The sequence below is a fragment of the Balaenoptera acutorostrata genome, chromosome 11, assembly GCF_949987535.1.
Source record: "Balaenoptera acutorostrata chromosome 11, mBalAcu1.1, whole genome shotgun sequence".
Lineage (NCBI taxonomy): Eukaryota > Metazoa > Chordata > Mammalia > Artiodactyla > Balaenopteridae > Balaenoptera > Balaenoptera acutorostrata.
The window spans coordinates 21,174,987-21,191,619 of record NC_080074.1 but is presented as its reverse complement, the minus strand read 5'-3'; the positions used below and the strand labels follow the sequence as shown (position 1 = coordinate 21,191,619).

General features: G+C 39.7%; 1 protein-coding gene across 12 annotated transcripts in view; it reads left to right on the top strand.

The window, feature by feature from the left end:
* Positions 1-16,633, top strand: part of ANO4 (anoctamin 4) — a 450,211-nt gene that overhangs the window by 373,649 nt on the left and 59,929 nt on the right. For all 12 annotated transcript variants that reach the window (XM_057556948.1, XM_057556947.1, XM_057556949.1 and 9 more), the window contains 3 exons: positions 4,405-4,487; positions 10,586-10,726; positions 13,223-13,387. In XM_057556948.1, coding sequence (XP_057412931.1) covers positions 4,405-4,487; positions 10,586-10,726; positions 13,223-13,387 — 389 coding nt within the window. The remainder of the gene's footprint in view (positions 1-4,404; positions 4,488-10,585; positions 10,727-13,222; positions 13,388-16,633) is intronic.

Genomic DNA, 16,633 nt, shown 5'->3' with positions numbered 1-16,633 from the left:
TTCCTTTTGTGTCCCTTATGGGCTGCATGTGACAAACTTCTCAATTGTGTGTGATTCGGAGCCAAGAGTGTCCTGCTATTTGAACACTAACCTACCTGAACACTAATCCCGACCCTGTCTGCACTGACAGAAGTCTCAGAATTTCCTAATGTGTCAACTACTGTTGTGAGAGGATTGTTGTTTGGGATTGGCATTAACATCTCAGGTGAACTTTTTTGTGGGTAGATCAAGTAGAAGTACAGGATGGAGAGTTGGGCACAAGCAGGGTCCTTAGGATCCTTATATCCTGGGCTGGTAACAGGGCTTTATTTTATGGGTGATGTGACTTTATTGACCACCCCCCGCTCGGAGACCTGGTTAGATTGGGGTTTAGAAAAATCATTAGCAGCATGGAAAGATAGATTGGAATCTAAGAAGTTCAAAATGCTAGCAGTAAGTAGCTAAGAAAAAGGAAATTTGGGGGCCAAATTCTTGTGGAAATAATTGCATATATTAGAAAATGTTGACAAAACACTTCAGAATGTTCAGTCTTTTGAGAATCAATATATAAAAGAAATATACTTTTTTAATTTATTTTTTAAAGATTTTTTTGATATGGACCAATTTTAAAGTCTTTATTGAATTTGTCACAACGTTGCTTCTGTTTTACGTTTTGGTTTTTTGGCCCCGAGGCATTTGGGATCTCAGCTCCCCGACCAGGGATCGAACCCACACCCCCTGCATTGGAAAGGTGAAGTCTTAACCACTGGACTGCCAGGGAAGTTCAAAAAGAAATATACTTTTAATCAAACTTAATCATAGTACTGGGCAGTATAAAAGAAAGTTATAAAGATATATATATAGATGGATAGATATACATATACATATAGCATAAGCCAGCTTCAAGGGAGACAAAGAGGAAAGTGTGAGTTCATGACATAAGGCAGCATATAACTCACCACACCCAAAGCACATGGGCTCCCAGAGCTGTGTATTTAGACAAAGGACTTAAATCATGGAGTTACAAGGGTGGGGGATTGGAGCTTTGCCTTGAGAAGAGATCACCTATATTAGTTTGATTACGTCCTAGTTCATACATAGAGATAGAAGCAGATTCCTCCTCAGATGAATGGGGATTTTCACACAAAGACACAAGAAAATGGCAGCTGCACAAACAATTCATTTCTTCTTCTCATCTTCCCAAGTTCTAGAATGGAAGAGAGGAGAGGATTATTGGCCGAAGAAGGGAATTACTGCTTCAAGTTTCTTTCTCCTTGAGGCAGGGTTCAGCACATGCTGGGGAGAAGGAAGCTGGTGGAATAATTCTTACAGCCACTGGCTTGTCTTGGAAATCAGCTCCTACAGACGAGAACCACAGATGGGTTGGTGGGGCTTGTTGGGAGCAGCAACAGCCTATAAGACAGACTGGATGTGTATCCTGTGGCCTTAGGCTGTCCCAGAATGACCCCCCAGCAAGCCTTTCTGAGGCCAAGGGGTCCCAAGCTTTTCTTCTTACGGAGAAAAGCCACACATTCAAGGCTTGGCTGCCTTGTCTCTTCAAGGCTAGGAGGGACTCTGAAGACCAAAGAGAGAAAATCAATAAAGTGGCATTTGTTTGAAGGGCCAGAGGACCTAGTCAAGGAGATGTTTCAGGGACCCCATGCAAGGACAAGATAATTTGGTGAGGCAGAGGGCAAATGTGCAGAAAGAAGTTAACACAGCAGGCCTGCCTTAGAGAGTCCTGCTTTACAGGGTTGGCCCGTGGCTGGCATCTGGGAACTTAAATTTCAGGAGAGTTTCTACCACCCTAACTGCTAAGAGTAACTTGTTTTACATTTTAAACGGTTTGCTCAAACATTATGGTTTGTGCTGAATACCTACCTGATTTTTTGTGAGGCTTGGGAATTTTGGAACGTGCTAGGCAAAGGATGCCTATATGACCAGCCCCTGATAAAAACCCTGGGCACTGAGTTTCTAATGAACTTCCCTGTTAGACAACATTTCACGTGTTGTCACAACTCATTGCTGGGGAATTAAGTACATGCTGTGTGACTCCACTGGGAGAGGACTCTTGGAAGCTTGCACCTGGTTTCCACCAGACTTCACCCCATGTGCCTTTTCCCTCTGCTGATTTTGCTTTATATCCTTTCACTGTAGTAAATCTTAGCCATATGTACCACTATATGCTGAGTCCTATGAGTCCTCCTAGTAAATCATCAAGACTGGAGGTGGTCTTGGGAACCCCTGACACAATAAGACTCCTGGCAAGGATTCCAGTGGAAAATAGCTGCTCAGCTTTTGGCACTTTTCTTTTTTCATTTTTAATTGGAGTATAGTTGATTTACAATGTTGTGTTAGTTTCAGGTGTACAGCAAAGTGAATCAGTTATACATATACATATATCTATTCTTTTTTAGATTCTTTTCCCATATAGGTCATTACATAGTATTGAGTAAAGTTCCCTGTGCTATACAGTAGGTCCTTGTTAGTTATCTGTTTTATATATAGTAGTGTGTATATGTCAATCCCAATCTCCCAATTTATCCCTCCCCCTTTTCCCCCTGGTAACCATAAGTTTGTTTTCTACAGCTGTGACTCTGTTTCAGTTTTGTAAATAAGTTCATTTGTACCATTTTTTTTAGATTCCACATATAAGTGATATCATATGATATTTGTCTTTTCTCTGTCTGACTTACTTCACTCAGTATGACAATCTCTAGGTCCATTCATGTTGCTGCAAATGGCATTATTTCATTCTTTTTTATGGCTAATATTCCATTGTATATATGTACCACACATATTCTTTATCTACTCCTCTGTCAATGGACATTTAGATTGCTTCCATGTCTTGGCTGTTGTAAATAGTTTGGCACTTTTATTAACCTCCAAAGACATATGTTTGTTTCCATTTCCCACTTCTAGAATTAAGCACTTGATTATTTTAGGCGTGACTTTCTTAACAACTATACTCTGAATTTTTCAGATTTTAGAAAGGCACTGTGGTGCATATATCATATATTCTATAATACCCCATGAGGTCTGGGAAGGACCCCATATTCAAATACATTAATATGGCTGCTTTCAACGTATGTATACTCTCACTAAGTGGGATAAATGAAGACTTTGAGTAGCCTCACCTCAGTCGAAGTCACAGCTTGCCACAAGATGAATTTGTGCCAAACTTAGGGGAAGAAACTTACAATTTTTAGAGCATTTTGAATTTTGCCATTGCGGATAGGGATTATATTGCCATCCCTCATTTGCTTAGCAGGAAATCGAGAATTAGAAAAGTTAATTCGTTTGCCAGTGGTAGCACAGCTTGTATCTGAACTGGATTTCAAATCTAAGAATGTCTAGGTCACAAGCCAGAGAGCTCTTAACTATTACCCTATACTGTCTTTCCAGTTACTTATTTTTAAATATGTCTTCTGTGTCTGAATACCACTAATAAGGAGGTAGTGTGGGAGCAAGGGGGAGTAGAAAAGAAGGAAGTAGTTATCTCTCTTTGGAATGGACATTTGGCTGTTTACCTTACCCCATGAAACTGATTCCAAATATATGACATATTTTTCCCTTTTGAAGTCTGACTACACAGCAAGGCCCAGTAGAGATGGTCAATAATTACCTCTCCTAGGGTATCTCTGTGATATCCTTAGTTGCAGTCATCCTCTGAGTGAGTAACTGAGTGTATGTGTTCCCTCACCGGGCTTGTGACTTCCAAGGCAGCAGGAATGTGTCTTGATTATTTTTTGATCTCTCTATCATTTTATAATGCTCAACAATTCATTTGTGTTGATATTTTTAAATTGAATTGAGTAGAAAGTTACTTTGGCTAAATGAGGATCACTCCCAGCTTTACCTGGGTAGGGAGGCCAACAGGTTGGGAAAAGTTCTTAACAGAATTTACACACTTTTGTCTTCAATGTGACAATAAAGAGATGGTTTGGAGAAAAGAGAAGCAACAGGACAGCTTCCTCCAACAAAATACCTTCCTTCAGTAAAATAGGAAGATACAGTCGACACAGATATTTATCCTGAGAAGAATTTGGGGGACAAGAAATCACTGGCAATCAAATACATGTGAACGGCTAAGCTTTGCTTTTCCTTTTCTGCCCCTCACTTTTCAAATGATGTTGGTAACCTAGTTTTCTGTATTTTACATCTCAGGTGCTTTGTCATTCTAGTAAGTCTGCTCTGCTGTGACTTGCAAATCAGCTTAATTTAAATCTCTAAGTTTTCATTGTGTTTGACAGAGACTTAGTAATTCTCAGAAAATGATCCTTGTTAAATAAAGTTTATCTAGAAATTCTGATATTCAAGAATGCTTACACAAACTGTCATTCTTTACAATGGCTTCATTATCCATTGACACAGTTAAAGGCATTGTTTTATTTGAAAATGTCTGCCTTTCTCTGCTTGTTCCAGCGACAGTTTTCCTGGAGTTTTGGAAAAGACGCAGAGCAGTAATTGCTTATGACTGGGATTTGATAGACTGGGAAGAAGAGGAGGTTTGTATCATTTACCTCAATTTTTTTTTTTTAAAAAAAGCCGATAACCAAGAAATACACAGTCCCTCTTGAGTCATCGCTCTCTGCCCTGTGATGGAAGTCAGGTTGATTCATAAAGCATTTTTTATACCTATCTTTACAGGAAATTTCAAGCGGAATTAAAAACACATACACACACACAACATTTTGATTTCTTAGTGGAGTAAAATTCCATGACTAAGTAAAGCATTTCACTTGTAGGTAGAGGCATCAGAAGAATTGGTAGTAAGATTTATTTAGTTTCCTTAAATATTATCCATTCTCTTTACTTTATCAGAAGGAGAATATTAGTTTTACGATTGTAGGCACATGGAAGCAGACCTCCTAAGTACTCCAAGGAAATGGTTCTGTGAACTCTTCAGGACTCTGGACAGTGGCCAGATGTGCACAGGCTCAGTAGTATTCCCCTAAGTGATAAATACTGAGGGGAAACCACTCCTCAAACAGCCTCTTTGGTGGATGTGGCTAAAAGCAGGACCAGCTCTAGATAAAACTGTCCAGGAGAGGTAAACTCAGTCCCACAGACTTCACTTTCTCAGCATGTCACTCTCCCTTTATCCCCTTCTAGGCCAATACACCATGCCCTTTCCTAACCTGTGTCTGGGTCTGGTCTTTATCCTCTCTCTCCTTGCCCCATTCCTGTCAAGTCTCGAGGACCCATGGGTGGGTTTGGTCACCATGTGCCCGGCCTGAACTCCTCTTCCCTTCCTCTCATCCATTATCTCCTACCTCTCCTGAGTACCATTTCCTCAGAGCCTTGCTGGGCCAGTAAATAAAATACACTAGTCATATATGATATGATAATGGGTATCAATGGGTGTTTTCCTTCCAAGAGACACAGATATATATTTTTATAAATTAAAAGGAATCTTCTGTAAACGTAACTGAGAATTTTAGCCCTGGGATAGGCTTGGTGGGGGAGATAATTTTGAGGGGAGTGTTTTTTCCTTCAAATCATGCCTCGTGGATGGCTGCCTTTTCTCCTCACACCCATGAACACATTTGGGTAGTTTTTAAATCTAGAAATGATACTGGGATTCTCAGCAATCCCTGTTCTTGTGATGAGGCCTCTCTCATGCTTTTATAAGCATGCATTCTCTAGAAGATGGTTTTCTGAGTTGGAAGAGACTGCCCAGGTGACTTCTGGGGGCTACCAGCCACAGCCAGGCTGCATTCAAGACTTCCTCCTGGGTGGAGCTGTTCTGGTTTTTGTTACATGTGTTTATGGGAGTGGCTTTTGAGTGGGATGGAAAATGCTCTTTCCTGGGAAGCCGAGTCACCACTAGGCAGCTGTGTCATCTAAGACAAATTACTTCATCTTTGGATTTTTTTCATTTCTAAAGAGAAATGTTTCTAAATTTTCCCCTTTCAGCTATAAAGTGTGGCATTAAATAACTTTGACTAAACCAGTCTAAAGTTACTGTTGGCCCTTGTGGTGGGCCCACAATGTGAGTACCCTTAGGGTAAACATATCCCTTCAGAAGTCTAGAGCTTCTGAACTCCCAGCCCTGTTAAAAAGCATGGAGTGCTGAACCCTGCTTTCACTCAGCACACCTGTGTACAGGAACTCACGTCAGGGGCCATATGCAGTTCTATTTCTGTTTGGGATTCATTGTAGAAACGCCTCTTCCTTCTAGCCTGTGGTTCTCAGCTTGCTGTACAGAAGAGCCCAGACATGCTGCATGCCTTCTTCAGGGGTAACCCAGGATGTTACTTTGCTAGGGCTGCCATAACAAAATGCCACTGACTGGGTGGCTTAAGCAAAATAAGTTGATTGTCTCACAGTTTGGAGGCTAGAAGTCTGAGATCAAGGTATTGGCAGGGCTGGTTTCTTCTGAGGGCCATGAGGGAAGGATCTGTTCCCAGTCTCTCTCCTTGGGTTGTAGATAGCCATCTACTCCCTGTATCTTCACATTGTCTTCTCTCTGTGCATGTCTCTGTCTAAATTTTCTCTTCCTATAAGGAAACTAGTCATGTTGGATTAAGGTCCACCCTAATGACCTCACTTTAACTTAATTACAACTGTAGAGACCCTGTCTCCAAATATAGACACATTCTGAGATACTGAGGGGTAGGACTTCAACTTATGAATTGGGGGGTGGGGAGGGGATACAATTCAGCCTGTAACACCCAGGATGACAGGTCTGGCTCCATGACTGGCCTCACTTTCTGGATGATTAACTCAGTGACCCTTGATGACACTTATAGCCTAATGAATTAAGTTTCCCAAAGAAGCAGAATATTCTAGATCTGTTTATATCCTAAAGTGTAACTACCTAAAATAAAGGAGGCAGAGGCTGTTTATAACTGTATCTCCCCCTGACCTTCCCCATTACCTGCCACTGTGTAAAGTCAGCATTGGGCTTATCCTGTGGCAGGAGACGGGCTGCCCTTCCTCCTACACAGAGAGGCCACTACCAGACTGTACCCATCCTCCATAATTTCTCTTCTGTCAGCTCCTTCTTTGCTTTCTGTCAGTACCTTCATCTAAGTCTTGAGCGTTTCTGCCTGGACTAACTCAATCTCCATTGCACCAGAGTTTCTGCTTATATTCCCTCCTCTTCCAAGACACTCATGTAGAACAAGTTCTTAATTAACCAGAGTGACTTCAAAATACCGTTTTCCTGATTATCTTTTCCTAATCCCGTAATTGCTTTTTAGTCAGAAGCTTTTCACATTGGATGGGGCTTAACTCAATGAAATAAAATCTCAGCTTGATTTAGAATTAGAGGAACCTTGATTTTAGCTGGATTTGAAAGGTATTTACCTTGTTTTCAATACCACTTAAGAATACATTTCAAGACCCTCCCATCATAAAACTTGCACAAGCCTCTTAGATACCCTCATCCACCAGAGGGCAGACAGCAGAAGCAAGAAGAACTACAATCCTGCAACCTGTGGAACAAAAACCACATTCACAGAAAGCTAGACAAGATGAAAAGGCAGAGGGCAACGTATCAGATGAAGGAACAAGATAAAACCCAGAAAAACAACTGAATGAAGTGGAGATAGGCAACCTACCAGAAAAAGAATTCAGTTAATGACAGTGAAGATGATCCAGGGTCTCAGAAAAAGAATGGAGGCAAAGATCAAGAAGATATGCAAGAAATGTTTAACAAAGACCTAGAAGAATCAAAGAACAAACAGAGATGAACAATACAATAACTGAAATGAAAACTACACTAGAAGGAATCAATAGCAGAATAACAGAGGCAGAAGAACGGATAGGTGACCTGGAAGACAGAATGGTGGAATTCACTGCCACGGAACAGATTAAAGAAAAAAGAATGAAAAGAAATGAAGACAGACTAAGAGACCTCTGGGACAACATTAAATGCAACAACATTTGCATTATAGGGGTCCCAGAAGGAGAAGAGAGAGAGAAAGGACCCAAGAAAATATTTGAAGAGATTATAGTCGAAAACTTCCCTAACATGGGAAAGGAAATAGCCACCCAAGTCCAGGAAGTGCAGAGAGTCCCAGGCAGGATAAATCCAAGGAGAAACACGCCGAGACACACAGTAATCAAATTGACAAAAATTAAAGACAAAGAAAAATTATTGAAAGCAACAAGGGAAAAACAACAAATAACATACAAGGGAACTCCCATAAGGTTAACAGCTGATTTCTCAGCAGAAACTCTATAAGCCAGAAGGGAGTGGCATGATATATTGAAAGTGATGAAAAGGAAGAACCCACAACCAAGATTACTCTACCCGGCAAGGATCTCATTCAGATTCGATGGAGAAATCAAAAGCTTTACAGACAAGCAAAAGCTAAGAGAATTCAGCACCACCAAACCAGCTTTACAACAAATGCTAAAGGAACTTCTCTAAGTGGGAAACAAAAGAGAAGAAAAGGACCTACAAAAACAAACCCATAACTATTAAGAACATGTTAATAGGGACAGACATATCGATAATTTCCTTAAATGTGAATGGATAAAATGCTCCAACCAAAAGACACAGCTGGCTGAATGGATACAAAAACAAGACCCATCTATATGCTGTCTACAAGAGACCCACTCTTCAGACCTAGGGACACATACAGACTGAAAGTGAAGGGATGGAAAAAGATATTCCATGCAAATGGAAATCTAAAGAAAGCTGGAGTAGTGATTCTCATATCAGACAAAATAGACTTTAAAATAAAGACTATTACAAAAGACAAAGAAGGACACTACGTTATGATCAAGGGATCAATCCAAGAAGAAGATATAACAATTATAAATATATATGCACCCAACATAGGAGCACCTCAATATATATAAGGCAACTGCTAACAGCTATAAAAGAGGAAATCGACAGTAACACAGTAATAGTGGGGGACTTTAACACCTCACTTACACCAATGGACAGATCATCCAAACAGAAAATTAATAAGGAAACAGAAGCTTTAAATGACACAGTAGACCAGATAGATTTAATTGATATTTATAGGACATTCCATCCAAAAACAGCAGATTACACTTTCTTCTCAAGGGCACACGGAACATTCTCCAGGATAGATCACATCTTGGGTCACAAATCAAGCCTCAGTAAATTTAAGAAAATTGAAATCATATCAAGCATCTTTTTTGACCACAACGCTATGAGATTAGAAATCAGCTACAGGGGAAAAAAAAACCGTAAAAAACACAAACATGTGGAGGCTAAACAGTACGTTACTAAATAACCAAGAGATCACTGAAGAAACAAAGATGAAATCAAAAAATACCTAGAGACAAATTACAATGAAAACACAATGATCCAAAACCTATGGGATGCAGCAAAGGCAGCTCTAAGCGGGAAGTTTATAGCTATACAAGCCTACCTCAAGAAACAAGAAAAATCTCAAATAAACAATTTAACCTTACACCTAAAGGAACTAGAAAAAGAAGAACAAACAAAACCCAAAGTTAGTTGAAGGAAAGAAATCATAAAGATCAGAGCAGAAATAAATGAAATAGAAACAAAGCAATAGCAAAGGTCAATAAAACTAAAAGCTGGTTCTTTGAGAAGACAAACAAAATTGATAAACCATTAGCTAGACTCATCAAGAAAAGGAGGGAGAGGACTCAAATCAATAAAATTAGAAATGAAAAAGGAGAAGTTACAACAGACACTGCAGAAATACAAAGCATCCTTAGAGACTACTACAAGCAACTCTATGCCAATAAAATGGACAACCTGGAAGAAATGGACAAATTCTTAGAAAGGTATAAGCTTCCAAGACTGAACCAGGAAGAAATAGAAAATATGAACAGACCAATCACAAGTAATGAAATTGAAACTGATTAAAAATCGTCCAACAAACAAAAGTCCAGGACCAGATGGCTTCACAGGTGAATTCATTTAGAGAAGAGCTAACACCCATCCTTCTTCACCTCTTCCAAAAAATTGCAGAGGAAGGAACACTCCCAAACTCATCCTATGAGGCCACCATCACCCTGATACCAAAACCAAAGATACTACAAAAAGAGAAAATTACAGACCAGTATCACTGATGAACATAGATGCAAAAATCCTCAACAACAACAACAACAAAAAGAATACGTTTCAAACCTATGGTTACGGGTGAATGACATCTATAGGAGCTTATAAAAAAAATAGATGCACCATGTTTTTAACTGCCTAAATCGAAAAATTTAAAAATTGTAGAAAACTAATAATTATATTGCCATTATAACTCACAAAACGAATTCTGAACATTTTGTTGTTCAGAAGCTTTCTTTGTCCTGGTGTCCACATCACTCCCTGGTAATAAAAGTAAAAGCTTATTAGTTGTTTCAAACCACCAGGGACAGGACAAGTTGGTCCCTTTTCTCATTCTCAGTTTCTTTCTTCAAGCATAGTTTAAAAAGATAATAGAGACACTTAACTATTAGTCTAAATTACATAGCCTTGATGATAAAAAGTCTAGATCATCATTCTGCAGATTTTCTTTAAGTGACCGGTTTCCAAGCCCATGTCATTGACTGTGGCATTTGTTGACTCAGTTTTCCTGTGGGGTAAAATGACTTTTTTCTTATTGTCTGAGCAGTTCTTCAGTACATAAAAATGTGTCTGCTTGTTCTTTAGGAAGAAATACGGCCCCAGTTTGAAGCCAAGTATTCCAAGAAAGAGCGGATGAATCCCATTTCGGGAAAACCAGAACCATATCAAGCATTTGCAGATAAATGCAGCCGACTTATTGTTTCTGCATCTGGAATATTCTTTATGGTCTGAAACTTTTTTACAAAACTCTTTCTTTCATAAAGTACAAACCTGTAGCATGGTAACAACCATAATCATATCAAGTGTTTGGATATATTTTTGCACATTCTGTTATTTAGTCCTCACAACAATTCTACGTGGTGGTCACAGATGGCATTGCCGTCCCCATTTTACAGGTGGAGCAACTGAGACTCCAGAAGGGTAAAGGGCTTGCCCAGATTAACCAAGAAATAGACAAGAGCTCAGATCCTCTAATCTGCTGTTCTTTGCATGTCTCTCTATGTCATAATGAAAGGAACTAAAACTATGAGATAGTATTAATACCTACAGCAGTGTTTTTCAAACATTTTTTTACAATGCCCATACAGTAAGAAATACGAACATTGTCTAACCTAGTATATACTATGCAAATAGATGTATAAAACTGAATATGGTAATTGAAACAATGTTCATCTTTACAATATGCAAGGAACTCTGATTTTTTTTGTTTTATTACAGTCTATTTTTTAATGCCAGCTATAACTCCCTAACATTTATTTCACTAATGATTATATCAGTTTGCAAAACACTAATTTGAAGCTGGATTGTTAGCTTTTCCTAAAAAGAAGTCGTTTTATGATCAACTTTGACCCTGTCAATTACTGAACAAAACATATGCAAATTTGTCAGAAATGTCATTTTAGACAGGAAAGGATGGTTAAGATCCTCCTTTCCTCTTTTCAAATAGCAAGTGTTTGTAAGTATATATCCTAGTTGGTTAGAGTGGGAAGGACAAGACAATAGAAAATTCAGACAATCTACCCCCTGTAGCCAGAAAGAAACTGAGCCCAGTGTCCCTCGGCTCAGATCAAGACTCAGATCCATGCCCTTCTACAGATTCTGCTTTGTTAGCAATTGTGTCGGGCTTTGCCTTCTATAAGTGCATTCACATTTATTGTTTTGGGTTTTGTTTCTCACAACAAGACCTAAGGACATAAATTAAGTTTTCCTTGTTCTACAGATGGGGTAGATCATAGAGGCAGAAGCCATGGAAAGGACAAGCTACGTGCCCAAGGTCACACTGCTAGCTCATAGCTGAACCAGGACTCAGACCTAACTTCTGACTCTGAGTCCAGTGAACTTTCCATTCTACCGTATTGCCACCCTTGTCTGTAATTCAGTGTAGTTCTCACCTGTCTCCCTATCAACAGCTCCAGGATTCAGACATGGGTGGTTTTTGTTCCTTTGTTTTCTATTATTATTACTACTACTACTACTACTACTTTAGCCAGTTCAGCTAGGGTTCATACCTGAGCTTTTAGAGCATGTCACTCATAGTAAGCCAGAAATAGAGTCTGTGAGAAACACAGAAAAAGCTTCTATAAAGAAAGGAATCTCTAAGTTGGCAGAGGCTGTCCTGAGGCCCAGCTTTAAGATCCAGTTTTTGACAACTATGTAAGCTAAGGTCTCTGCTCAAAGACATATTAAGCAAGTCATCTAATGAAAGCCACAAAACTTTTTGGAATCTCAAATTCCCATTATTCATAGAGAGAGAAGATATGCCATATTCTTCTCAAACACCATGAAATGTTCAGAGGAAGATGCCTCAGTTCAGGCTGTGTATATATCTGATAAGTAAGAGTGTGCACCTCTCATAGGCTTCTTCAGCAACAAATAACTGAGCACTTGGCATGATGCTAAGTTGCTGCAGAAATGACGATTACCATCCTTACCCAGATGGAGCTTACCATCTAAGTGGGAGAGACTAGCAATAATCAAACAAATTGTTAGAAATTATAAGTTGTATACTGAAAGAAGAGCATAGGTACCCTATAACAAAAAAAAACGCCTGGGGGGAGGAGTGGGGCTTCGTGAAAAGCATTAATTATGAAGTAGTTCTTGAGCTGAGATGTGAACAATGAGTTAGGTATTAACTAGATGCATGAGGGTGTGTGTGTGTGTGTGTGTGTGTGTGTGTGTGTGTGTGTTTGGCAGGGGAATGGGTAGATCAGCGTTTTGGGCAAAGGAAATGGTCTTGAAGATTAAGGATGCTTAGCCCATTGGAAACAATAAGAAAAGGTCTAGAGTCTCCAGAGGGAGGGGAAAAACACTCAGTGGGGCTGGAGAGACTCTTCCAGGCCACCATAAGGGCTTTGCTTTTATCCTAAAAGGAAGCCAATAAATAGTTTTAAACAGAAGAGTGACCCAATAAGATTTCCACAATAAATATTTGTTCATTTGCTCAATCTGATATTCTGTTTAATAAAGTGTTACCCCACAGCTTAACGCTTTATCAGCTCTCAAGTTCTGTGGCTTTTCTATTTGGATAACAAAGAACATACAAACAGACAAGAGAAAGCATCAACCACATGAAAAGTAGTGTGCATTTTGTTGTGGCGTCTTGAGTCAGGACCACTGCCGCTTTATCTCGTTTCCTCATCCGAGGATTTTCCAGGTGGCGGGAGCCCCTTCCTCCAACATTCCATCACAGTGCTCACTGGGCGTCCTCTGTCTTCCTGCCAGATCTGCGTGGTGATCGCCGCCGTGTTCGGGATCGTCATTTACAGGGTGGTGACCGTCAGCACTTTCGCTGCCTTTAAGTGGGCGTTAATCAGGAATAATTCTCAGGTTGCAACCACAGGGACTGCCGTGTGCATCAATTTTTGCATCATCATGCTGCTGAACGTGGTAAGTGAGCTGCAAGGTAACTAGTCAGATGGATAAGATGTGTGTGCTACAGGTGAGTTTTCTTCTGTTTCTAAAGGGACCTGGCCTTAGAGAGGCTGGTCAATTATGTGGCACTTATGGCCTGGCTGCAAAGTGCCTGGCATAAGGTGTACTCATCTGGGGATACAGAAGGCTTGAGTCAAATCTGGCCTCCAGGATTTTCTACATTGTAAGACTGGGCAAGGCACTTGCCCTCTCTGAACCTCAGTTCCCTTATTTATCCAGTAAGATAACACTGTATACCCCTTGGGGAAATGTAGAGAAAAAATATATTTTAAAGGCCCAGCTCAGACTCTGTGACATAGCTCAGTAGTGTTGGTTCCTGTTTCCTTTTGCTTCTGAATGATGGGAAATTAGTATCCAAAGCATTTCTTGCGATAACCCAGCAAGGAATATTTCAGGGTGGTACTTGTAGCTTGTGTTGATTTCAGGTTTTTTTCAAATGTATATTTCAGCCCAGCTGTCTCCCTTGAACCCCAAACATCCTCACGTAACACACGTAACCCCCAACTCCCCATCTTCCCTCCAGAATGAGCTCCTCCTGCGGCCTCCGCATTGTAGTCGCCCAGGCTGAAACTCCTCTGCTTCTCTCAGCATCGAAATGTATCCAGAATTTGATCACTTTTCACACATCCCCAGTCCCCACCTTGGTCCAGGTCCCCAGCGTATCCCACCTGGATTATTGCAGTGCTTTCCGAGCTGGTCTCCCAGCTTCCACGTCTGCTTCCCTCAATCCAGGCTCGTCATAGCAGCTAGAGCAAGCTTCATCCATGTAAGTCAGCCTCTGTTCACTGTATCCAGTGGCTTTCCTCTCGCTCAGAATAAAAGTTCTGTCTTCACATGGAGACCCAGGGTCTCCCTCATCTGGCCCCAGCGAGGTCTCTGACTTTGTCTCCTCCCTCCTCACCTTGACTTTCCTGGTTCTCACTGGCCTTCTGTTTTTTCTTCAATGTGCCAGGCAAGCTCTCACCCTAGGACTTTTGACTTGCTCTTCTCTCTACCTGGAACATTCTTTCCCATGGGGTCTGCAGAGTTTACTCCTGCACCTCCTTCAGGTCTTTGTTCAACTGTTACTTTTCCAGTATAAGGCTTCCCTGGTCATTCAATTTAAAATTGCAACCCATTCCTGCTGTCTGACTATTTCCTAGCTCCTTGCCCGCTTTATTTTGTTCTATGGCATTAATCACCATCTAATAGGCTATTTTTAAAAATTTATTTTATTTATCTTCTCCATTGGAATGTAGCCCCAAGAGGGCAGAAACTTTTGTCTTTTCTGTCTTTTCTGATAAGAGTAGTAGAAGATCTAAGTTTCCAAACTCTGGCAGCCTCTGTTTCTGGCAGAGGCTGCCAGAAACAGGCTCTGGCTTATAGTAGGCTCTCAGTAAACTGTTGTTACTATTTGCAGAACAAAAGGCAATGGCTGACATTGTTAGACTTGAGGTTTGTAGGAGGGAATAAATAACGTATGTAGAGTGCCAAGTATAGTGTTAGGCATGGAGTACGTGTTCAATTATAGTTCCCCTCACCCTTATTTATACTGCAACTTAAATCTGGGCCATTGTGCTGAAATCACTGAGATAATGAAATATAGGTAATTTATTATTATTAAAGATACAGGAACTTCTTTATTATTTTAGAAAAAAGTTTAAAAATCCAGAAGGTAGGGAAAAAAAGGCACTTGCAGATCATTTTGACATGATGACTGTGTAACTGCTTGGTCAAGTGGAGATTGAAAGTGGATGTTTGTCACTCCCTTGCACTCCCCCTGTCCCCGGTTCAGCTAGTCTCAAAGTTAATTGTGGAATGAATATTCATTGTGAAGGGGAGTGATTCATAGTGAAATTAACCAAACAGCCAGAGCAGTGAAAGATTCTGCGTCTGGGTAGGACGCAGTGAATTAAAGCTTACTGTATTTTATCATCTCTCTTCTCCAATGTCTTATTAAAATTTAATTTATACATCTTAAGAAATAAATTTCTGCATATATGCAGTGGGTCTATAAACACATGCTTGCTGGTACATTTTGACCAGGAGCCAGTGTTGTCACTTCATTTAACTGAAAATCACTTATCCAAAAACCTCTGCTTCGTGGAACACAGCCAAGAAGAGAGGAAATAAACTAAAAATGAAGCAGGAGGGGAGATGAAATAGTATATAATTAGGGACACTACAAAGCACCTACTGTGTGCTAGGAGCTGGACAGGTAGGCGTTTTACATGTTTTATTTAACAAAGGGTTTCTGAGTCACCAAAATGGATGACCAAGCCCACACACTAAAGCTGACATGTATCATTCTTAGGAATGCCCTTAAGGTTTCTTTTCTTTTCTTTCTTTATTTTTAGATACAATGTGAACACATTTAGTGTTCTGATTTCTCAGCCAACATCAAACTAAAATAACAGAAGGTTACTAAGGCAAGAATACTGACAAGGTCAGAAAATGACAAGCCATAACAAGGGGAAGGAAAGAAAATAAAAAGCATACACGCTCTAAAACCAGCATCATCCAGGACCCTTTTGTGCAGTCACCAATTGCCTTACCCTCCTCGGCCATCTCTGAGGACATCCTCATCCAGCACACACCTTTACAATCCTGTCTTATGCCCTGAAGCTTTGCAGGTTCCATTATGAAGGCAACCAAGTGTGTAATATAGCTGGGAAAGCTCTTCGTTAAAATATATTTTAAAATATTTTAAGTCCTTAAAAAGCAAATATTGAATAAAGGACAAACGACAGACTAATGACTATAACATAGCTTTGACCAATTCAGAACTAAACTATTAATGACTGCTGAAATGACTCAATTTAAGACATTTTTATGATTCAATAATATAGTTTTTATAGCTATATAAATTGTTTTCAATTACTTAAAATTTTGGCCATACTGGTCTTGCAAAAAGAAAAATCATTTGGACATTAATCATGAATACTTTTTCATTAACTGAATATAAAAATCTTGAGAGCTAGATTGGTATTTAATTTATGTTCATTAAAGCCTCTAACTTTCAAATAATTATTATAGCTCATATATCCTATTTCTGACTTTCTTCCAATCCTAACTGAAAAAGATCTATAAGGAATGCCTATTTTCTGGATTTGACAATGTGTGTTTACTTTTATGGGTATTTAAAAAAAAATAAAGCTCATATTATTTTACAAAAGTATTCTGGATCCTAACAAACTATTATGCCTCTTAGTGACTAGTTAC